General features: G+C 47.2%; 1 protein-coding gene across 1 annotated transcript in view; it reads right to left on the reverse strand.

Annotated features, from left to right (window-relative positions):
* The window catches only part of LOC8053068 (glucoside xylosyltransferase 1), a 44,531-nt gene extending 25,085 nt beyond the window's left edge, over positions 1-19,446 (reverse strand). Inside the window, exons 1-2 of the mRNA XM_040221625.3 lie at positions 18,648-19,446; positions 18,367-18,523 (exon numbers count right to left, since the gene is read on the reverse strand). Coding sequence (XP_040077559.1) covers positions 18,367-18,523; positions 18,648-19,446 — 956 coding nt within the window. The remainder of the gene's footprint in view (positions 1-18,366; positions 18,524-18,647) is intronic.
* Between the last annotated feature and the right edge of the window lie 5,566 nt (positions 19,447-25,012).

The raw sequence follows: 25,012 nt of genomic DNA on the forward strand, positions 1-25,012 counted from the left end.
CTCGTTCCTCGTTCCTTCTGATTTTTGGAACGCGCTCCCGTTACAAGTTACATCTATACAAAAGAGGAACTCGTTCCCGTTACAGTTAAAAAAAATGTAACGTATCGTTACATATACGTTACATTTGTATTTTGCTGATTACTATCTTTAGTTAAATCAAGAAGAGTTTTTTTTTATCTATCCCATTAGTAGTCAACATACGAGTTTGCATGTCGTTATGGAGGGGCAACTGGAGAAGAAAACAAGCGGAATCAGGGTTTCATTTGTTGATATATTCAAGTTAAAAGTCTCAGCTTTTAACCGTATTCATGTTTTTAGTAGACGATTGAGACGAGCCGAATGTACTTTTACCCAACATTGTACGAGCGTTTTATAACAACCTCACACGTTTCAATTGAACAAAGTCCCTTGTTCGATCGAACTTAACAACAGTTGCTTCTCGATGTTGCTGTCCGCAAGACGAGCAAGTCGAGGAGAGGGTAGGGCTTTTGGAAGGTCAGTCTTAAAAACTACAAATACTTCTTTGTACGTTGGCTTTGTTGTTCATATTGAAGGGGGGGGACAAGAGAAGAAATGAAGTTTTCTCTTTGTATGTATCTTTTAAGGTGACCAATGCTCAGGATACAAGGGTGCGCTCGATGTTTGGCAGAATGTGATCTTGTTGTAACTAGACCTCGTTATGGAAGTTCACAAGTGGCTGCAGTCGGCCTTAGATTTGTGGGTGTATGAGGATTCGTGGAACCAAAGAAAGTAGCTGAGTTTGAAATAACCCTCCTTCTTTGTCTTTCCCTACGACAAAAAGCCTCGCTTTTTGTACCTCAGTTTCGGACAAAAAAGAACCAACGTCCACCAGCTCTCCTGCACCCGAAACTGTTAGCAAGCGAGGACCACACAAAATAATCCATAAGATTAGTAGTCAAAAAGGTAACGAGATCCTGCACTTCGTAAAGATACTGTTTTTGTACTTTCAAAATTTCCCTGTTCGAAACAAAATAAAAATTACCCCACTGGACGAAAAAAAAGAAACGCCGTTACTCTTTCCGTTCCAGTAAAAATGTAACGCGTTCCCGTTCCAGTTCCAGCGATGCGAAATGGAACGGCCACGTTCCTTTGTTCCTCCTAAAAGGAACGCGTTCCAGGAACGCCGTTCCTTGGAACGCCGTTCCGTACAACACTGCGCTCAAGTAGTCAGGCATTGCCAGGAAGACGTAGAATCAACAATTCGAACGCGAAAAAGGGCAGGGGGACTCACACCGACGCCGACAACATCGCATTTCAATAGTTTGTTTATGGGCGACAGCGAGCTTCTAGCCCACATTCCATCGCGCATGCGCGGCGCCAGCGGCGACTGCTAGGGGCGCTGCGGTTTATTTGTAGACTTGAGTTAGTGCATAGCCGAATTACAGCCTCCAGTGCTGACCTTCTCTTGTCTGATCGAGAAACCGAGCCAATGAAAGGGGATTTGACGAGCCTCCAGAAAGGCCAGTTCTGGGGAGAAGGACGCAGTAGAATCTAAAATGGCAATAACCTGCCCTGCGGTGGTCATGATGAAGTGAAGTAAACGGAGTAAGCAGAAACAAAAACTGAAGGTCGGTTATGCGGCGCCCATGCACAGCTCCTGCAAAGCGTCTATAATGTTTCTTGGTACATGGGTAATTTAGTAAAATGTTTATACACGGTGATTCAAGGAGACGCCAGGCTCTTTAGATCGACTGCAAAATTCGGTTTCTTATCCTATCGCGCTACGACTTTGTGCAGCGTTGCCCACAGATGGTGCTTTTTTTTTGTGAAATATGCAAAGAGCGAACTTATTTGAGGAAAAAGTAAAGAAAGAAAAAGGCTTACCTTCTATGAAAACGCAGCGACGCCACCGGTCTTCAAACAACACGGCACCATTTCGCACGAGAGACAAGAGATGGCGCAAGCGGTCGCGACGCCAACTGCCGCCAACGAACGAGCATACGACGCCGAGAGCCGGCGTCTTTAGCAGACAAGGAACTGCATTTCCTTGTTGTTACCGCGCCTGTTTTTGTTTCTGCGACTGTCGCCGCCTGCGGAACGCGCGCCGCTTTTGAGTCGAAAAGATTGTCTGCTAAAGACGCCGGCTCTCGACGCCTGCTCGTTCGTTGGCGGCGTTTGTTGCGCCATCTCTTGTCTCCCGTGCGAAACGGCGCCGTGTTGTTTGAAGACCGGTGGCGTCACTGCGTTTCCATAGGAGCTAAGCCTTTTTCTTTCTTTACTTTTTCCTCAGGTAAGTTCGCTCTTTGAAAATTTTGCAAAAAATATGCACCATTCGTGGGCAACGCTGCACAAAGTCGTAGCGCGATAGGTTAAGAAACCGAATTTTGCGGTCAATCTAAAGAGCCTGGTGTCTCCTTGAACCACCCTGTAGATTCGTCTGACGAACTACTTGGCGCGGCGTATGAACAATGCACAAAGCATTGTTCCTACGCCGCGCAAAGTTGTTCGTGCGAGGTTTGGTTGTCGAAGGAAGAAGCGATGCTTCCGGAGTTTGAAACATGCACGCCTTAATAAGATATCATATATCTCATCTAAAACACACCTACATAGACCGTAGTTCTCTACGTAAAAGGAAAATGAAAAATGTCTCTAAAAAACCGGACCTTCATTTTTTTTTTTTTTTTTGTTTTGCTACGGGGGTTGAGGTGAAAACGAGTACAGTAAGTAGAATACTACGCATAAATACTGCTTTTCCTTGGACTGATTTAGTGCTACAAATCTATGCCCCCGCCCACCTTTTCTTTTATTCGAAAGTTTCTATTGGCAGCATGGATAACGCGGCTACAGCGACCCGTACAGATTCTCTGTTTAGCCAGCACTTGTTTCTAAATTATTACTGACGCCCGATGAAGTGATCAGGTGGTTTATTGGCACGGAACGGCTGCGCACACGGAAGCGTGCCCGTTTGATGTTGTGTTTGATGGTGTGTTTTATGTTGTGTTTGATAGTGTGTGTTTGATGGTGTGAAATGGATGCTATGGGCGCTCACTTCAGCACTCAGACTCCGCACTTCCAAGTCCGGCCATTCGTACCTACTTCAAGTAAGCACTGCCGAATAACCACGAGAATCGTAGTTTTTTGTTTTCTCTCTTTTTTTTTTATATCGCCTTCGTTTTTTGCTGTTTCTGTAACTATTTTTTTTTAAATTTAGGCATATTAAATAGCATGCCTGCAGGAGAGACGAGCAGCGTTCAACCCCTTAACTTCAAGCAGGAACAGGAGGCCAGATTCTTCAATTCGTACCACTATTCGAAAACCCGTAGTCAAAATGCAATCCCCCTTTTCAAAAAAAAAAAAAAGCAAACAAAAATTAAGGCCCCAATCCGCGCTGTGAAGGTGGTTAGACAACGAAGCTGTGGTATCACCTGCAACGATTGCCCACTGCACTATAGACCATTGTTTTTGGCAAACGCCGCCAAGTGGTGCTCCAGTCTTTGACGTCCCAGAGAACTTTGAGTTTATAAAAAGAATGAACAAAGGCCACCTTAAAGACCGACGAGCAGTTCGCGCTTTCCACTTTTCGCCCGCTTACTCCTCTCCCTCCATCCCTTTCCACACACGCCCGCCCCTCTTGGTTCCTTCTTTCCATCCTTCACTTCCCTCACCCGAAGGCGTGGAGAGGAGGGTCTTCTGCCTTGCAGAATCTCGAGTCTGGTCGTCGGCCTTTAACACCGCTGCTCGAAATGTAGGTGAACGTTTAACCACCAATTCTCCAGAGTAACGCAAAGATAACGAAGGTGTGCGACAGGCACGTACCCAGGGAGGTAAGGGCCATGGGTCCCGGGCCCCCGCCGAAATCTTCCATTTTTACTGGAACCTCCTCTCCCCCTCTCCCCCCTCCGCCTCATACAGCATTTTTCTCATGGGCGGCGGCGCCCCCCCCCCCCCCCCCCCCCCCGAAACAAAATCCTGGCTACGTGCCTGGAGTGCGAGATCTGTTAAAATGTTCGCAGTATTCTTGTAAACCAACTTGCCTCCTCCAAGATGTTATATTCTACAACCGAAGACCCTCATCAAATCTCCGAATTTGTTCTTCGTGTAGCATTTATTCTTTCTGGCCCTAATGACATAAGCAAGCTCAAGAGGCTTGCAAAGATGGTGCAACTAGAAGTCACTTGGGACGCAAGCTTAGTTCATGTTTGTAACCAGCAAAACGATCTACGCCAAATGATTGACGAAAGACAGTAAATATTACTGTACCAAAACCTTTTTTTTTTATATTTGAAAGGCTCCATACGCCGCCGTTGTCGTGCCAGCTTATGAAACCACAACCTTTACCGGAAAACGGATGCGGCCAGCGCTACGTGCTTCGCATTGTTAGCGGGGCTAGTGACGTCACTCCACACTTCGTATACACCAACTCAACTCTCCTACGTCACGCCGCGGTGGTGGCGCGTCGGTCGCACTTCCGGTCTGGGTTGGTGGGCAGAAGTCGCCGTGCGAGACATGCATTCTTGTGTTCTTTTCGGTTAAACCAGACAAAAAACCTGCGTTATCGTCAAAATGCTGCGACGGGGACTGTACCAAAAGTGTCTGGAAAGGTTCGAAGATCAGTTTTCATGTGTTTCTGCCCGCTCGGTTCTCCCGAGTACGTGGATAGTAGCCGTGAAAAGGGTAAACCAGACGCTGTCGAACTACGATTGCTTGTGCGAGCAACGCTTTGTGGTCGGCAGATGTATTTGTTTTGTTCCAACATGAACGAGAAAAAACCGCCAAGTTGTCCGGGCCACCCGCGGGTTCAGTGCGTCTTGAAATTCACACGGCCGCATGATCGTTCGAACTTTCGTCTGCTCTTTCGGGCCTGCTTTTTGTCGTCTGCTCGTTCAAACAAAAGCGGCCCTGAGACCAAACTTTGACCCGGTGATCGCAATAAGAAGTAATTACAGGCCTCAAAAGACTTATGTAGGCTCGGTGTAAAGAGTAGATACAAGATGTTGATCATTGGTACCAGTGGCCATCACCAACTTGTGATGCTTGGTCTGGTGCCGCTTCTGAATTTCAGTATCGAAGTCGATCATCGCCGCTACCTTCTACACTTTTGCAGCACGAGCGACGTTGCGACCGAAAATATCTAGAAGAGTCTTATCAAGGTTTTGGTGTCCATTCTCCGCCGTTCACGCGAATGAATCGCCACACGTCAAATTATTTACGCAAAGTTAAGCGGTGTAACGAGCCTTGATAATTTCGCTCAGGCGATTAAAGTGGTAAGACATTGTCATGAGGACGTAGAATAGACAATTCTAACGCGAAAAAATAGTATGCAGACTCGCACAGACGCCAACAACGTGACATTCCAATGGTTTGTTGACGCGGGACGCGGTGCTTCTTGCCGTAAGCGATCGGACTGTCGTCTGCTCTTTCAAACATATCTGCTTTTTGTCGTCAGCTCGTTCAAACGACAGCGGCCCGTAAGCCAAACGTTGACCCGGTAATTGCGTTAAGAACTAAGTGCAGGCCTCAAAACACTGTTGAAGGTTGGTTAGGGTAAGAAGTGTAAACAGTAAATGCAAGAAGATGTTGATCATTGTTACCGGTGGCCATCGCCGATTTATAATGCTAGATTCTACTTGCGGTTCTAAGTATCGACGTCCACCATCTCAGCTACGATCCACGCTTTTGCAGCCCGAGCGACGTCGCGACTGAAAATAGCGAGCAGAATCTCATCGTGCGAATCAGGCTTTAGCGCCCATTCTGCGGCGTCCACGTCAAATGAATCGCCGCAAGTCACATTATTCACGCAAAGTTTTGCCTCGTTAATTTTGCTGAAGCCGCTCAAGTAGTCAGAGATTGTTAGGAGGACGTAGAATCAACAATTCCAACGCGAAAAAGAGCACGGGGACTCCCACCGACGCCGAAAACAATGCAATTCAATGGTTTGTTTATGGGCGACGGCGGGCTTCTTGCCCACCATTCACCGCGCATGCGCGGCGCCGGTGGCGTCCGCTAGGGGCGCTCCGGTTTGTTTGTAAACATGAGTTGGTGTATACTCTGCCGTTGCCGCGGCAGCTTGTGCAACCGGCATCTCTACCGTGAAACGCATGCGGGGAGTGCTACGTGCTTATCCTCTATCACGTGGTTTTTACACTTGTTTTGTGCTTTTCTTATTGCAACAAGCATGAAAACCACCTTGGAATAGAGATAAGGCGCGCGTGAACAGTGATATGGTGCGCGGGTGGGTTTTCTGTCGACCATTTTATCTGTCGACTACTGTCCTCTCGACGCAGACGAAAAAACCCGACCAACGAGACATATACAGCTTCACTGTACAAAAAAAAAACAGAAAAAGCTGCTGCGCTTGCGCATTAACGTTCCCCCTTTCTAACAGAAAGCAAATAGACGTCGCCTTTCTTAGGCTTACATTAAACTCTATTTACGTCCGACGGAGCCAATCAATCAGCGCAAAATGTGCATTGTCACTGAGCTCGTTGTCTTCGTACGTTTCCTGCGTCAGCCGCTAAACCAATCACACCAAAACAAAAGGCGCTGCAAGATGGCGCCGCATTCACGGCGTGATTGGTTTGTAGTCGGTGACATAGCAATCCCGCAAAGACAACGACCTCGCGTGACGATGCACTTTTTGCGGTGATTGATTGGCACCGTCGGATCGTGGCCTTGGCTGTGGTACGCCTCAAAACAGGTTATAGACCAACTCGACTCACTGACGTCACGGCACTGTGGTGGCGCTGCTGTCGGTACTGCGCATGCGCCAACGCTTTACTTTTCTCAAATTTGGTTTCTGCGCAAGCGCAGTGCCCACCCCTGGTGAGGGGCGAAGCGGGCTTGTTTGTAAACACTCTGTTGGTGTATACGGAGAGTTCGTCTGCTCTTGCACAGTGGTGGGCTGGGATGATGTCAGAACGCCGAGCTTTTATTGGCTGATTAAAGAAAAATAGTGGGTAGACCTTAAAGGGGTACTCCGGCCGTTTTTTGAGCTACCTAAACAAATTGCATTTTCTGACTACCCGGGCTTCTGTCGTCATGGTATGCTATTCATTTTCTCGAAATTCAAAATAGCAATTGAGAAAACCGTAAATGAAGATGATACTGAAACCAGCATTCAAATTTTCGCGCGCTCTTCAGTGGTGTGACGTCACACATGGTACAGAGTTTCAGGTCGTGCGTGTAGTCTTAAACAGAATATGTCGAGTGTTTTTTGCATGCGTCTCAGTGAGTCAGTTACTAAGCATTCTTTTCTCCCCACCAAACATCTTGTAATCAGTTGGGAACATGCATGGTTTACTGTCCACTTTGTACCATTTCTGTCGTCACACTTCAATGTTGCCAGTAGGGGTTCCCGGTTTGAGAAGAAACACGATGAAAACGAGATTCAAAAATTCAATAACTTCGCGATTTTTTTTTTTTTTCTTTTCACACAATACTCGGGGAACTCGTACAGACGTGTCTCTCTGCGTGTTGAGCCAATTTTGAGGCAAATCAGCGACCATGAAAAAATTGCCGGAGTACCCCTTTAAGTGCATCGAGTATTGAGGTCAGCCCACCATCGTTTCAGTCAAAGCCAATCAGAGCTCAACGTCGTCTTGACGTCACCGCAACTCCTGTGCAAGAAGCAGACGACTTGCTCTCTGCATAGGCTGCTGCGGAAGCAAGAACTGCGTGCGTCGAGGGCAGTTTTGTACAATATACTAAACAGAACAAAATAACAAAAAAGTAACCAATTACAATTCGTATTTGCTCTTCGTTAAAAAAAAGTATTTAATTAGATTACTTGGTTACTTGAAAGAAAAAGTAGTTGTCATTACTTGAAAAAGTAACCATTACTTTTCCTGTTACTTTAGATTTGCAGAACGGCACATTTGCGTTGAGGTTTGAAAACGGGCCTTTGTTACCAGGCTCAAACTCCAAATTGCGAAGTATTTTTCGCGCTGTGCGATAGTTGGAGCAATAAAGCTAGCAAATTGTCGATTGATCGACATCCTCGAGTACAAAAAAGTTTGAATTCCGCGACCCGCACCAAATAAAGGTATAGCCATGACTAAAAAAAAAAGGAAAAAAAAAACGAGTGGGAAAGACACGGGTGTTATTGTTCCGAAATCCCATGATGCTTCTCTTTTCCGTTATCGGATTTAATGTTGTGTTCCCAAAGAACAGTGACCGTACAAGGCTACCCTCACGTGCAAAAAAAAAAAAAAAAAAAAAAAATTATGCTCCGAGATCTGAAATTAACGGCGAAAATGACTGTATTTCCGCCGCGCTGAAATTTTAATATTTATACACGATGAAACTATCCCTCGTACGGCTTGCGCGGACCGAATCGCACATCTGGAATATTCTCTAATGTCGGGTTACAGCGTAGTCGCAGTTGTACGCGTAGTACCTTACTGTGGCGTTCCTTTCCCAACCCTGTGTGGACGTTGTATTTTTTTGTTTTGGTTTTTTTTGTGTGTTTTTTTTTTTTTACGACTGCCACACCAAGAAATCGGGAATCTCATCCTATTAGCAGAAACCTGGAGCAGACCAAAACCTTGCATCGTGCCGTCCAGATGATGCAAAGAATTGGTCTGGGACAGGGTGCCTGCAGGTCTGTCTACCACAGGGTGAAGACGTATTTGGTTAAGTGAGTGGGCCACTGTATGACGCGTTCGCGCACTCAGTGCGTGACTTTTGCGGTAAAATGGCGTCTTAGCATTAGCCAAGGCTAGGCGCTAGAGCTGGGTCATACCGGATAGCGCGCCCATGAAAAAACAGACGCGAAAAGAAAAGGCTGAGACATCACCACTCAAGCAAAAGCGCACGTGTGTATGAAGCCACCGTAATCTCCGGTCGCTTTAAATTTCGGAGCGCGTGTTTCGTTTAATCGCTTCTACGGCGACAGCATTTGAAGTCAAAAGTTTCACAGCCGCACTTAGGGCTTCATGTACGTCGTGCACGTGACGTCACATCATCACGTCCATCATGGACGTGATGATGCGACGTTGTACCGACGTCACATCATCATGTTACCCGACGCCGAGTAACATAATGTGTCGTCGTACCGTCACGTGAAATTCGGCGCGACGACACAACGTCGCGTTACGTTATGGTGTGACGCGACGTCGTAGTGCCACGTGACATCACATTGCCACTTCACGTCATACAAGACGCGATGCTCTCGCGTAAGGTCTTGCAAAAGAGCGTCATCTATTGGCTGATGCGACAATGAGCCGAGGTCGCCATTCTTTGGGCACATACTCTGCGCATCTATTGGACACGACGCCTGCGTCATCGTTCGGCGTGATCTCGGCTCAGCTTGTATCGAGAGCGAGTGTGACGTCAGCGCTCGGCAAGCACTCGGATCCAATCACGTGCTTGGTTTCCAAGCGATGGCGCCTGCCATTCTTGCTCGATCGGGCTTTGAAAAAGGGGTCTATTCGCGGAGCCGATTTGCTTCTATTCTGAACTCTGAATGTACTTCGTCTGTCCTTTGAATGCACGCAGTCGTGTCTAACGCGCGCACAATTTTATTCGTTTTATTTGTTTACACTGCGACTATTGCCAGCAAAGAGAGCACTTCGTGCGCATTTCAGATAACGTCACATGGTGTAAACAAACAGTTGAACACTCAAATAAAAGAAAAATACATTTGAATATGTACGAAAATTCGTCGATGTACATCAACACATGGCTCTGACGTCACGCCCGTGTGGTGGCGCTGCTGTCGGGAAGGGGCATAAGCAGACGCTTTTTCTTATTCGAAGCCGGTGTCGTAAAATGCGAGCTGTTTCTAAACAGTGCATGGGACTATAAATTACGAAGTTAATAAAAGAAAAGAACCTGCATTGAGATAGAGATCTGAAAACAAAAGAGGCAACGTCTTAAACATCAAGACGTGCTTCAGTGCCGTGGACAGGAAAATTATACGCCCCGCTTAACGGGTATCTCTTTACTCCGTCTCACTCTACGATGGACTAGGGCCCGAAGGCTGGCGGGCGGTGCACTACTTCAGAAAAGCGTGCATCCCCATTTCAAAAGAGCGCGCGAGAGAAATTACGGTACGCAGAGTACGAAGAGCACTAATCTTAAGCATATGGTTCCCTGTTGCGATAGCGCGCCATCTTATATCGGTGAAGTAAACGCACATGGTACTTAGTTTCATAAACTTTCATGGCCATATTTCGTAAACGTATCAACTGTCTGGAGAAGTTGGAGGGAGAGCTGGCAATAAAACCGTTTCACCTTAGCCATAGCGATCCGATCCAATCCATTCTCGAACACTAGATCCGATTAATCTTCGTTTCTTTGTGTCCACTTGTTCTGATCCCGGGTTCTCTTCAGCACATCGCTTCCAGGCGGCATTTAGCCTCTTCAGTAGTAGCAAGCAGACGGAGCCGCCGCGAGGGTTGGATAAGCAGACGAAAAACTCGCTTCCCCATGACGCATCTAGCGCACTGATACGTATACGACGGAGCAAATATTGACCTTTGCATCGCTTATCAGCCGGGCGAAAAATGCTGGGTCACTGAGCTGTGGACGCATGCACAGTGTCCGCCGTCCGGTATAGCGCACAGCAGAGCAACAGCATGTTCTCAGAAGGCGTTCCACAGCCCAGCAGACGAAGATGGCAAAGTGCACGAGGTGGCTTTTGCAAAGGTCTATATGGTGTCCCAAATCACCAGGCTCGGTCTAAAATCGACCGTAAAAATCGACGCCCGCATGGAGAATCTGGAATTTCCGTCAAAAATGTATTTCACAGGTCGGTGTTTTCTTGTAAAATTAGAAAGCGTACCTCCCTTTTTTTCAGAAATAGGGCCAAGAAACTTGCCAGGGTCAACGGCGGGAGCCGACGCAGAATTCCCAGTCACCGTGGTTCCTCAAATAAAAATAAACAAGTATTTCGTGCTGCTAAGTTAACGACATGTGAACAACGTTGGACAAAATATCTCATTGCAGCGGAGGCATACAAAAAAGAACTTGACAAAGCAAATTTTCAATTGTTTACGCCTACACTACCGAAAATGTTAAATAACGATATTCGTACAATTTGGGAATATTATGAGTAAAAATCAAATTCTTCAGTCGTGCTAAATACTGAGAACGGCGTAAATATGCCACTGGAAACAAGTGCCAATATTTTAATAGAGTTTTTTTCTGAATCATTCTCACGTGATAATAGCCAAAAATGCCCAGTACTGCATAGTTCTAAGTTTTTGACCATGGGCCCCCCCCCCCCCCTCCCCCAATTCTGCTTGATTGTGCTAGGGTTCAACATGTAATTGAGGGGTTAAAGTTGTTATCATCGATAGCAAGGGATTGTACAAATACTGGTTTAAAAAAAATACCAACGTATACTCTTCAATTACACTAACCAAACTTTTGGATCAATCTATGCAAAAGTCTGTTTTTCCTTTAGATTGGAAAGCAGGGAAGGTGGTTCCATTTACAAAACAGGTCGCCAACATCACTCTCCATTATCGGCCGATTGCAATCACCAGTGTTCCCTACAAAATTCTCGAAAAACCTTTTTTGTTTTTTGTTTTTCAGCAAAGAAAATGCAAATTGACAAGCTTGAAGCCACAAAAAAAGTAGAAGCCTCCTCGATGAGTAAAACTAGCGTCTGTTTGCGGTGTATTTATCTATATTTTTTCTCGGCAGTTGGAAAAGTATGAGGTTCAGAGCACGCAGTTACGCGTTTGTGTTTAAAACTGAAATTGATAGGCGGTGTTGCCACTATTGCACGTCGTGATATTTTCCCTTGATTCTACTCGCGTCTTACCACGTATACAAGTACTCCGCTGGAAAGGGGGGGTTACAGGTGACTGCATTGCTTTTTCCACTTTTTAACTATTTTACCTTAATCAAATGACACAATGTTATTAGTTTGTTCATTATCAATTTTTATGCTTAGAAACCTCGTTTCTGATTGGAATAAATGTTGCGAAGCAAAAAGGAAAATATATATGAAAATGTCCTTCAGAGCACATCTTCAGGGAAGACTGCCGCAGATTTCCAGGGCGATCTCACAACAGTGATTATCCTTCCAGCGACGCGGAGTACCTCTGGGAGGATGATCGCTTATAATATAAATGCGATAAAACAAAATACGATGAAAGGACTTTCACCGTATTCTGACCCAAGGTGCTATTTGTACAAAATATAAGCAAAACGGCTTATAACTTATACAGTTTCATCAATACGCTTTTGTTTCTCCATTCACGCATAATTGCATGATCTAGCCTGAATGCGCCAATTGCGGGTCGAGTTTCGGTTTCGAATTTTGGGGATGCCTGTCGGATGCGGATGATCGAACTGTTATCCGCGCAGGGCTGTATGGAGGGTAGTCACAGGACGCCATAGTCGAGGGTGTTTTTTGAGAGCGCATGCTCGAAACTAGATCAGATTAATCCTGTTGGTGTCGAATACACGTTGCAAAAGAACTGCGGAAGCTCGCCGTTAGCAAGCGCTCAACAGTCGCTTACAGAGCTATGTCCGCCAGTAGATACCGGGTGCGATTAGTGAAGGAAGAAGCAGCCTCGCAGACAGTTCTGTCTGGGTTGTAGGTTCTGGACAAACACCGCACGAAGTTCCCGATTCTGGCAAAACGGTTTAGGGGGTGACTTTACGGTGTTTATTGGTAAATACGAAAAAACACGTAACTCTATTTTTAAATACGGTTCCGCTTTTTTTTTTTCAGTCTATACTCTATACCGTTACCGATTGCCCCCCCCCCCCGCCCCCACACACACACACAAACCCCTAAAACAGATATTTAACCTTTGAGTTTGTTTTATTAAAGTTGAGGAAAACCGAAAACACCGCAAAACACGAAACGCCGCCGAAATAAAAAGAAAAACCCGAACATTTCGGAACCGTAGTAATACCAAGCCGTGCACTTTTCGGTTTTAACCTTAGAAACACCGATACACATCCGTTGATGTCAACACATACAAAATTGACTCAAATCAAAAGATCACCAAACTTTTTTTTTTTTGTTTTTGCATGGTCAGTTTTTTGGGGATTTTCCGCGGATCAAAACATTTTGAAGAAAATATCAACATTATTTGTAATTTGCGCCCTATGATACCCAGGAAATCGTAGTCCTCGGGAATATTACGATATATGTTGTCGAGAAAAGCAGAAATGTATAATTTTGTGAATGTGTCCCAATGGATCCAGTGCAGAAATATTTGTAGAGCCGTGGATTTAAAAACTACAAGCGTCGCAAAGTAGAATGACTGCTTATTGATATTTTATGATTTATGAATATTGACTACTATGGGATTTTATGACTGTAATCTAAAAGATCTCCGGGGAACATTCCAATGTTTGTTGTTCAGGTGATATTCGCATTTTAATGCGTACGCCGTGACGTTGGTGTCCAAGAACTTTGTGGATGTTTGCTCTAGCAACTAGTGTTTATGTCACAGCCCTCCCCTTTTAGAACAAAAATCTTAGGTTTCGTGTTTTTTTTTTTTTTTTTTTTTTTTGTCATTGATAATCGCCGTTTTTAGCGTCCGTCCGAAGCAGATCACCGAACTTCACCGACATCCTAAAAATGAATAAAACCGAAAAACATCCGTTCATTTTTCCTATGGATTACCACCGTAAAACCTACGTCAGTTGAGTAATACTCTCGTGGCTAGTTTAGGAGCCAAATTACTTACTCCACTCCAGCAGGGCTGTGCTGCTTCGGCGGCCCCGAAGACTGTGTTTTGCAAGAACGGTCAGTGACGCACGTTCCCAGAGGGTACCTGGCCACCAAGATGACGATGTTGGCGGCGACGAACGCCGAAAGCAGGAACGCGATCCAACGAGACCACCCAGACATCTTCAGGCGGTTTACAAGGGGCCCTACGGGAGGGGAAACAAACGTCATATTAAGCGCGCCTGTGTCCCTGAGACTGATTCAGTGATTGCTGCAGCGCGGCAGTGAGATTAGCGCACCTGTGCCAGCATTGCGAAGGCATGGGCTACTTTCCACGCTCCCAATGAGCGCAGCTGTACTTGAGTGGGAGTAAATGACGAACAGGCAGGAGGGAGGGGGGGGGGGGGGGGTGCGCTCGGTCTGGGTTCTGACGAGCGGAGCCGGGAAGCGGGAACCCGAACAACTACGCCAACTGCCGTATCTTGCGAACCTACGTTTGTCCCCTAATATTATTTCTTTCCTGACTGAGAGATGACTTCTCCCCTACTGCTACCGTCTACCCTCTTTCACCTCAAAAACCGTAAAGAAAAAAAAAAAGATTGGGCATTTTGCGAAACGCTACTTCTTTCGCGTTTTCTGCGGGGAAGTATCGATGAAGCCTGAAGCCGCAGGCACACTGCCTCATCAATGTATACGAAGTTCCCGGAGTCCGAATGACGCCACCAGATGTGAAGCCGGGGGAGACTTCGGCTGATGAGCCGAATGCAACGATACCCGAAACCGAACGAAACCAAAAGACGTCATTGGACGGAAAGGTCACCCTTGGGGACGTTCCCACCGACATCGATTTCTACTTCCTACTTCACTTTGGGTTTTCTCGCTTGGCTGCCTTGATCCGGTTAGAGTAACTGCATAGACCTTTCCAGCGGCAATCTCGAACGAAGCATGTCCCTTTTTGGATTTGGATTTGGATTTGGATTTAGTGGCGTCCCCTTTGTAACGGGTGGCCGCTCGCCGGAAGTTCCGGCGATGGCCTGCCAAAAAAAAAGGCTTGCTCAGCCTGGTTTTTAGCCAATCCTAGCCGAGTTCTTGTTGTGTTGGAGCTTCGGTTGGGTCCACGGTGTGGGGCAGGTCGACTTGGGCGGAAAAAATCGGTTGTCCGGCTTGCGCTTGCACGTCCGGCCCAGCTCGCCTCTCCCTCTTCCACAGCCGCCAGGAAATCTCCCACCACTGCTCTAGTCGGCGCTTGGTGGTCTCGACGTGTTCCTCGCCGTCATCCCCCAGCTCCGCCGTCCGGAAGCCCAGCGCGTCCGGCAGATGGTCCACCTGGGGGTACGGGCTGAGGGCCTTGCACTGCAGCACCAGATGTTCGGTTGTCTCCTCTGCTGCTCCGCAGGCGACGCAGGCGATTGGGGCCCCAGCGTCATATCGCGACCTCCACAGCCTGGTCTTGAGGGTTCCCGTGCGTGCCTCGAAAAGCAAGCCGCTGCCCCTGGGTCATCGTACAGCTGCTCCCGCTCGATCGCCCGCTTCGAGGCCGCATACACAGTCATTGATGGTTTTCGTGTGGCCGACTCCGTCCACCTTCGCGTCTCGACCTGCCGCACGTGCTTCTTGAGGTCCGTAACCCCCTCTCGGAGCGGCCGGCCGCCCAGCAGGGTCGGTGGTACCTCATACTTCCCCGCGAGCCTGGCCACCCGTTTGGTCAGACGCGTGTTTACACTCCTGTACACGAGGTACTTAAACACCCTCCTGGCCCATCACTCCTCTCCGAGGCCGCAAAGACGCCTCTCGTAAGTCAGCTTAGCCACCGCTTCCCTCGACTCAAAAGGAGACCATCCGAGGTCCCCCTGCACCCCTTCGTTTGGAGTCCCCCTGTGTGCCCCGAGTGCCATCTGTTCCGCCTCCCGCTGTCGAACCTCTAGGAACTCCCGAGTCTGAGACGACGTGCACAGCACCCGATTCGCAAAAGTCAGTCCGGGCACCATCACCATCTTCCACAGGCTACGAGCAACCTCGTAGCGGTCGAAAGCCCACATGGACGTTGCTGCCAGCACTCCCTTTCCCCTCATGGCCTTTGCTCGGACAGCCGATTCATGTGCCTGGATGTAGTTCCTACCCGTGGACAGGTGTACACCCAAGTACTTGTAGTCCGTGACACACTGCACAGTCTCACCCTGCAGTACAAGCGGTGTGTCCAAAGCCCCCTCTACATTCTCTGTAGGCCCCCACTTCAGCACTTTGCACTTACGGGAGCTGAACTTTAGGCCCAGTCTGTCCCCTTGTCTTGTGCATATGTCCAACAGCTGTTGCATCTCTTCACAGGTGCCCGCCGTCAGCACCAGATCATCCGCATAAAATAGTCCTGGAAGATGTTGTCTCACCATTTGCCCATTTTCCATGTAAGACAGGTTGAGGCCTCTCCCACACTCCTCCAGTTCTGCCTCCCATGTATTCATATATAACATGAACAGGAGAGGGGAAAGGGGGCATCCTTGTCGCAAGCCTCTTGTCACTGGGATTGGTTGCGTGTTCATGCCCTCCCATTCCACCACAACCGTTGTGTCCCTGTACAGCTCCTGGAGGAGCTCAAGCACTGAATTTGGCACTCCAATCTGTGTCAGTTCCCACCAGAGCCTTGAGTGGGAGATTGAATCATAGGCCTTTTCAATGTCCAAGAAAGCCGCCCATAGGTGTCTCCCCTCCTGTTGCACAATCTCAATTGCTTGGGTCAGCACATACAGGTTGTCCTCGAGCTGTCGGCCACTCCTGAAGCCGTTCTGGAGTTCGCCCAGTACATGTTTCTGCTCCGCCCAGCCTTGCAGTCTGCGTCTTATGACTTGCATGCCTACCCTGTACATAGTGGAGGTCACAGTAATGGGCCGGTAGTTTGTCAGGCCTGTCTTCTCTCCCATTCCCTTATATATGAGCTTCACTCTCCCGTGCCTCCAATCTTTAGGTACGTCTCTGCCGTGTAGGACATCTCCAAGTGCACCTTGTAAGGCTTCCTTCATCTTGGGTCCCATTTTCTTCAAGACGCTCATCGGCACCCTGTCCGGCCCCATGGCTGTGCCCGCTTGCATGTTCTGAAGGACTCTGTGCATTTCCACTTTCGATGGTTCTTCCAGCAAGTCAGAGTCTTCCGGGGTCTCTTCCCCCGTGTTGTTGCTCTGCCTTTGTGCTGACCCTCCCGTGCTAGGTGTAATCTCATATCGTGGGTCCCCTGGGTGTGCCTCCTCTTGGAGCAGTTTGGCCACAGTCTGTGACACCAAGCTGAGACACTCCTCGTCCTTGACGATTTCCAGGGTCAGTGGACTCTTCAGGTGTTGTAATGCTGTTGTTGGCCTTCCTAGGCGTTTCATATGCCTCCAGAATTTCCTGGGTGCTGCTCTTCCGCTTCGCTTTAAGTCCTGCAGTGTATGCCTCCCCACTGCCCTTCTTCTCCTTTGGACCACTTGTTTGCACTTTAGCTTGGCTTCTCTGTACTTCTCCCAAAGTTCCTTTTTCACTTTCCTTTCTCTCGCTGCCCGATGACACCTGCAGGCCTCTTGGCGAATGTTGATGGCTTCTCTGATTTCCGGGTGCCACCAGCTTTTTTAATTCCCTCCTCGTTGACATGCCCTTGCCTTTGTTCATCTTCTTAATTTCCATGCTAATGCAATTCACAATGCTCTCATAGGTCATGTCTCTGTTTGCCACCTTTTCTAGCTTACGGGCAATCTCTTCAATCTCGTTCTCTCGTAGAGCTCGCTCCCTTGGCAAGTTACGTGTAGCGCCTGTGGTCCTCGGTCCTCCGAAGATAGCCAAGATTCTGTTGTGGTCGCTGCCAACACTGACCGCACCCTCCTCGTCGATGGTAACCCTGACCAGTTTTCTACTTATCATCGGGGACATGAGGATGTAGTCGATGCATGACTTTCGGTCTACGGATACTCAGGTGTACTTTCCCTCACATGTGCTCAGTGTGTTTCCAAGTACCAAGTCATTGGTCTCTATCAAGTCAAGTAGGTACTGCCCGTTTCCATCCCTCCTACCGTCCAATTCCTCAATATGTGCGTTAAAGTTCCCCAGGAGAATTATGTCATCTCCATGGTTCCTCATCTCCTGGACGTCTTCATTCAAGCACTTGGCCATTTCTTTGTTCTTCTCCTTCGATCCTTTCCCTGTCCACCAGTACACGACGTCAACTGCCACCGGTGTTCCCTTCACTGTGCCCCTCATCCACATATGTTCACAGCACTCCACTTTTGTTCTGGACCATTGTTCATTGTCTCGGAAGAGGACTCCAACTCCACCTCCTTTCCTCATTTCACCTTGCCTGTTACAGCCCTCCCAAACCAGACCTGGGAAAATGGGTGGGCCTTCTTTTCCTCGTAGATGAGTCTCCGCCAGCCCAAAGATAGAGATTTCTTCTTTGTCCATCATGGCTGCAACCTCGTTCCACTTTCCTTCTCCCCGTCCTCCCTGCATATTTAGGAAAGCCACCTTCGTCCCTTTCCCCGCCACCTTTCTGTTTCGGCGTCTTCGTCTTCGCTCCTGTGACCTCTTCATTTGTCGATCACCCTTTCTCCCTGTGTCGAGGGGAAACCCTATGCTGGCTGGCGTCCCAGGACATGCCCCAGTTGGCAGTTTACCATGTGTGCCACCATTGAAAACAGGTGGGGGATAGGAGCTACCTCGGGTCTCCGTTGCACTAGCACTGGTGGCTGGGGCCCCCATTGCTGGGGGTGTGTGGGTTCCGGTAGAGGTGGAGGCGGGAGCCCTACGAAGGGGTTGGCCTGTGGAAAGCTCTGCTCTGCTGGGTGTTGTGGGCGGTGGGTGGGCCACGTTTTCTCTGTCTGTGACGTTGCCTCGTTTTGCCGCTGTTCTTGGTCGCCTGGACCGCACCGCTGTGGACGTAGCGGTTTTGCAGTTCGTACCCAGCTGGAGTAAAACGTCTGGTTCGGTATCTCCCTGCCTCGTGTTGTTGTCTCCTGGTGCTTGCTCCCTTGACTCTGTTGACTGGTCCGCTGTGTTTGTTTCACACTTCTGCCTCGTCTGCGCGTACCTAAAAAACGACTTATCACCCGGGCTAGGCGGTCTGCTACCTTCCTTCCTCCTTCCTGACTGTAGTGCAGTCCATCTCTGGTCATGTGCTCACGGTACAAGTCCTTGCTGAGGTTGGTGTATGTTGCCCTCAGCTCTTGGCAGAGGTCTCCCAACTTCACATTCAGTGACATGGCTGCAGCCTGAACTGCCTTTTCCCTAGTTGCAACCTCAGGCACTGCACAGATGGCTAGGACGTCACTTCGTTTCGACCATGTGTTCCTGAGATGGTCCACAATCTCTTCTGGCCTCCTTCCTTGCAGCAAATCCTTGATGCCAACATGGAGCACATATAGTCGGCGTACCTTTCGTGCCTGACTCTCATAATCTTCAATTAGTTTCTCGGCCACCTCTGCTGTTGCCTCCCTGTTGTACAGCACCTCCAGCCGTTGGCTATCGCCTACTTCCCTGTCGAGCGCGCGTGCGAAACGGGGTACGTTGTCGTCTCCGACTACAATCGCCTCTCGCGTCACACCCTGGGGTGGTCGCTGGAAGCCAGTTGTTGCATCACCCTTTTCTTCTGCTCCGTCCACGTGTTTCCGTTTGTCGCTTCGCACTCCGTCCGAACTCCTCGAGGGTAGCATACTCTCTAGGCTCTGTTGTCCCGCATCTGTCGTCCTTTCTGCAGCTTTCTCTTGCTCCACATTTCCCGCTGTGTTGACTTGTTGAGTGCTGGTTTCACCAGGTGCCTTCGTTTCTTCTCTGTTGCTCCGCTGGACTTCTAGGTCCTTTTCTCCGGCATTGCCTCGGTGGGAGTCCATGTCCCCACCGTCACGATTGCCATCGGATCGCACTGGTTGACACAAAACCCCCCGTCCACTGCCGGAGTGTGTCAGCTCTGGGGTAGCCGCACTGGCCGTACTCGCCACCTAGTCCTCTAACCGTCGGATCTGCTCAGTCAGGGAGCTCACCAGCGCTGTCAGCTCCTCTGTCCGCATCCCATGCATGTTTTCCAGCTCTGTCAGCCTCGTGCATATGTTGCAAATGGACGGGTCTGTGTCTTCCTCCACCTCCGAGACATCCTTGTAACGGCTTTCTTCCAGAAAGGCCCACCTCCTGCATCCGTCGCACTTTATGCGCACTTCGTCGCCAGATTCCCCGCTGCGCCATAGCCGTGGGCTCTGCTGGTTTTCCACTGGCTGTTTGTTATTCGCCATTTCTCCGTTTCGCTTTTTCGCCATTTCGCGAGTCACAATTGTACACAATCAAATTCGCCAGTCAGGAACCAACGTGCAACAACCGCCATTCATACGTACGCCCAGGTTGCGTCAGTGTTGCCCGACTGCGCTGGGCTGTGGGTTTTCTCGTTAGTGGGCCGTGGCAGCCTGCGTAAACGCAATTCCGGATGCTTGTGGCGGCCTAATTAACGCGTTTTGTTGTTTATTTTGTGTTCTATGGCAAACAGAATTTCTCGAGATTTAAAAAAAAAACAAAAAACATTGTACTAGTTTTGGAAACAAAAGTAAACGAATGAGAGCCATTTTTGTGAGATTCTGCGCGACAGAACAAATGCATTTGGAACGTTTGTGTCATTTCATGTTAATTTTTTACTAAACCACACACTCAGACGTGTCAATCTACAAAGGTCTTAACTGTCGAAAATAGTTGAAAAGGGTATAGCCGAGGTATGTGCGTATTCCCCGCTTACAACACAAAATTCAACGAGTCTCATCAATCGAACAACATATTGTACCATAGCCTCCTCTATACTCACAAAGCCCGGCAGTTCAACGACGCAGCCAGAGTGCCCGGTCGCAGATTTGGAGCGCGAGGATCTGGCAGCAGAGAGCATTTCTGGTATTCAGCGCACAGCTTCTGCAGCAGCGAGGACCCGAAACATGGTTTTCAAACCCGACAAGAAAAGAAGCGGTATCCCGAGGGACGCGAGAAGCACGAGCGGACATCCCACCGCTCGACACAAGTGTGTTTCGACGTCTCGCCGTAACCACACAAGTCGGAGACGCGGTCAAGGCACCATAACTTACACCGTATATATCAGCACCAAAGTTACCACTTGGCCACCTCGACCGCTACCATCATCGGCGCACCAGTTTCTAAAGTCGCCAGTGATGATAATTTTCTCTCCTGGTAACGTATATTTATTGTTCTCTTGTATAGTATTTTTTGGTGCATCTTTTCTACAACTTCATACTCCCTACTGCGAAATGATCTGGACAGTGAAACTATTAAAAAGAAATGAAAGAATGAATTAAAGTAATTTTATGCACATGTAAGATTAGCGTGTCTTTAAATGTATGATTTGGCAAAAGTTTTAGATGCCATAAACATCATTTGTTTGAACTCCGATCACCAAATATTTTTACAAATACTTCGCGTAGTGTGTTAGAACTAATGTCCCTGGGTCCTGGAAAAGAAGCGCCATTGCCTTCCCTACCCGCTAGCCGGACACAAGCAGGTGCTCACATACAGACGACGAAACCTCCCTAGGTGATTGGCTGATCGGTCTCAGTTGCCACGGCAACCGCCGCTTCGGTCCATTCAAATAGTGGAAGCTTCGAAAGGGTCGTTCTGTACCAATCGCGCCAAGATCGCTATGGAGTCTCATTACACAGAAAAAGCGCCTCGCCAATATCTTTAGCACTCTGAATGCAATCAACTTATCAATCATGCCTATCTCCACGGATCTATTGTAATGGCATTGCTGTTCTTGCAAATTTGAAAGCAATATATAGATTCATTTTTTTTTATGCCGCCAAGCACCATGCAACACCGCATCTGGTGGAGGTGCGAGGGAAACGTCTTCTGGTATGTGGATAACAAACTCTCGGTATACAAGAAACGTCTTTATAAACCAGCTTACGTTTACAAATAGAACGAAGGGCAGCGCATACGCGATAGGGTGTGGGCAAGAAGCGCTGACGTGAAACTGACGGTATACTAATTGACTTTCACGAGCGGCTTGATAGCCGAGTGGTACAAATAAATAAAATAGCTGATGTATGTACGTATTACTGACTACAGAAGAAAAAGAAAACAAATAATTGAGGTTTTCTTGGCTTTATACCAAAACCACAGTGTTTTTTTTTAATTTGTTTTTGTAGTCTTTGATACGTACTTTAGCTATTCAATAACTTATATCGCATCCTTGTCAAGCCCCTCCTAAAAGTTGGGGCCGTCTGTTCGATATCAGTGCGCAGTACGCCGAATTAAAATTCTGTGGTGCATTTTACCAGAGGAAAGAATGTAAGACGACACCTTTTTATTTTTATTTTTTATTTTTTAGAGTGTGCAATAAGAAAACACGGTTCAGACAGAGCTTGCAGACTGTCTTTTGAATGATGATGATGATGATGATCTCCACGCAATAAAGTTTACATGGGCAGAACGTAAGGGCGCAAGGGAGCTGGTGTATATCAAACGTTTTAGTGAGACGTTCTCCGTCCCTTCCTTGTCGTTGTCTGTCGATACCTCAGTCTCGGGTTCTTCACTAGTTTACATTGTCTTGTTTTCATTTCACCGCAAAAATAAATTACGCCTCGTCGAACGCTCATTTTCCGCCCAAAATGTAGCGCTGGCGCGATCTGACCCAGATGACAAAGTTTCAGAATCAATACGTTGTCTTACTTCGAAAGTTATGAGGGATTTCCTGAAGATTCCAACGGGTAAAACAGTGGCCGACTGAGTCCTCAATTGCATAAAGCTAAATGTGCTGCCAGTTACCGAAAATGGGCCCCATTTGTCCCAATGAAAGATCCACGAAATCAATGATAACTTTGATTGAAATAACGGTTAGTTCTACAGACGTTGGCATCTGGGTCGAACAGCTAGCGCTACATTTGGGAGGAGAGTCAGCGTCTGACAATGATCGTTTATTTTTCTGAAAAATAAATAAAATATTGTTTTTTTCACATTGGTTATTACCGTGGCCGCGGCTCAATAGATGGCGGCTCTTTTTTTCTTTTTCTTTTTTTTTGCGGTAATTTTTGTACAGTGTCTCGGAAATACTGCGGTCAACATAGTCGAAGTGGTACACCGCGTATACCATGTCCTAGTGCACTGCCGGCACCGCCAAGCAGCTTTTATTGGACACCGTCTGCTTCTTATCCAGTAAATAAATGATTACTGCCTGATGGCAGTCTTTATATATCTACTGAATTATTTACGCAATTTGTCGACTCTTTGCTCTACTACGAATTACCGAAGGGTCTGCTTTTACCAGTGCTTGACAAGATAGTAAAAAAGTATTCAAAATGACTTACTAAATACGTGCTCCGTAAACTATTTAGAGTGCAACTCAAGACACATTTGCAGCAAAATATCTCGAACAGAGTACAAATACTTGAAAATGTAATTCAATGATTTCAAGGATACTTTCACACTGCGTAATTATTATCGACTTCAGTGACACTCAGAATGATTTATTTGCAAGCAACGGAAGCAAACAACACAAAAATCGCGGTGCTATTTGACTCATGAAAACCGCAGTGCGAAGAGCAGCATCACTTGTGTATGTCGCTGAAAATCACATGTTCTGCTGTGTTCATAAATTTTATAATGTGCACCTTGGGCGCACCATTTTACTAAGCGCAGTAGTCACCCGTGGTTTAAGCTAAACAAATTAAATATACGCAACCTAATGACCGGATGATAATGACGGCCCACGTATCAAAGGCAAGGCACTTGCCGTGTCATCTTCAAGTAAATCCCCCCAAACGCTGCGTTTAGATTTGACTGACCTTCGAAATAGAGGCGCACAGGGACATAGACAAGAACTTCTCTGTTTCACAGGATTGTGGAGTTTTGTATTGTTTTTCCCTTCATACAGGAAAAAGAATTCAACACGGGCTGAGCTGGCTCCTATAGAGCTTATAAGCTTTTGGAGCCCGCTCAGAAAGGCGAATACCCTTGGGATGACACTTCGTGAGCATTTTCAGAGTTCACACTGCTCGCAACCTGCTTGCCTCGTTGCAGATACAGCAACAAGACAGTTGTTGCAATACCTGTCCTCATGAAAAGGTCGCCTTATCAGTGTGTCACGATTTTTGTCGCTGCAAGTTCAAACAACAAAAAAAAAGTCGTTGTTTTTTCTCCTTTTTTTTATCAATTTGAGCGTGGATAAAGGGTCCTGGCTTGTTTCCTGTTCAGTGTTAGCTCTATTCCGCTTCAAGTTTGCAATCGGTTCCATTTTGCGTTGGGGTGAGTCGATTACTATATGCGTAAAACCTTTCCACGACAAATGTTTTCAAAATATTAAAAATAATGTATTTGAGATGATCAGTGAAAGATACTGAGAATTGTAACTAAAATAGAGCAATAATTAGTCTTAGATCAAATGCATTTGCAAGAAAAACATTCTGCCACAAGTAATTGAAATACAACATTTTAAGTAGATAATTTGAGATAGGCACAGGGTCTGGTTATTACATAGAAAAATGCTGCTTCTTCATAGACGGAAGTAAGAGTAATATCAGACTCAACTTTGACAGTGGTGGTTTATGAATGTGATGACTCCAAACATCCACTAAGTTTATTTACACGCACCATCGAGCGTGTTGTTTGCCACTCATAATCCTGGTCGTGCCATGTTGAGGAAGCATAGGGGGTTACTACCGAAAAACATCTCGCCGACAATAAAGGCAAATATTACGCGGGTCACACACCGAGGTGGAGGGCCTTAGAGTGATAAACTGGGAGCTGAAAGTGACTTCCAATTGGCCGCCGCCATGCTGCACATTTTTGACCACTAGACACGTGACCTTATGGTTTTATCTCTAGATTTTAATGAGCTTGCCGCGCACAGATAAGTGCCTGTTTATCTTTAATTACAGCACCGACAAGATAAGTTGTGTTTCGTTTGTTTAAAGTCCAAAATTGGCTTTTACGACAAAAACTCGGGCAGCTTCGCAATGCCTCCACTAGATGCCGTCAGCCCCGGTGCTGTATTTTGGGTTTTTATTAGAGCTAGACACCGATCATTGGAGCTAAATGTGTTGAAAAAATAGTTTATCATGTTTTTTTTACAGCGATCGCAATACAAACCTCAGCTCAGTCTTGCGTAAAAGCCTGAGAATTTGGTACGGTCACGTGCCTAACGGTCAGAATTGTACAACATGGCGGCAGCCAAGTGGGGGTCACTTTTGTCTGGTGAACGGGATACCAGTTCATCGCTCTAAGCCCTTCTACCTCGTTGGGGTCTCAGTACGCGGTGCTAAGGTTCTGAGCTCGGTTGTAAAAACACAGCTGTATATAAGTCGATGAACTGAGTGCAATCACACTATCCACAAAGACGCCATAAGGTGGATCACTCAAATTTCATGAGTGCATGTTTTCGGAAAAACAATTTAAGCCTATAGTGCAATTTTATTT

Source organism: Ixodes scapularis, unplaced genomic scaffold, assembly GCF_016920785.2.
Source record: "Ixodes scapularis isolate PalLabHiFi unplaced genomic scaffold, ASM1692078v2 PGA_scaffold6__148_contigs__length_123643588, whole genome shotgun sequence".
NCBI classification, from domain to species: domain Eukaryota; kingdom Metazoa; phylum Arthropoda; class Arachnida; order Ixodida; family Ixodidae; genus Ixodes; species Ixodes scapularis.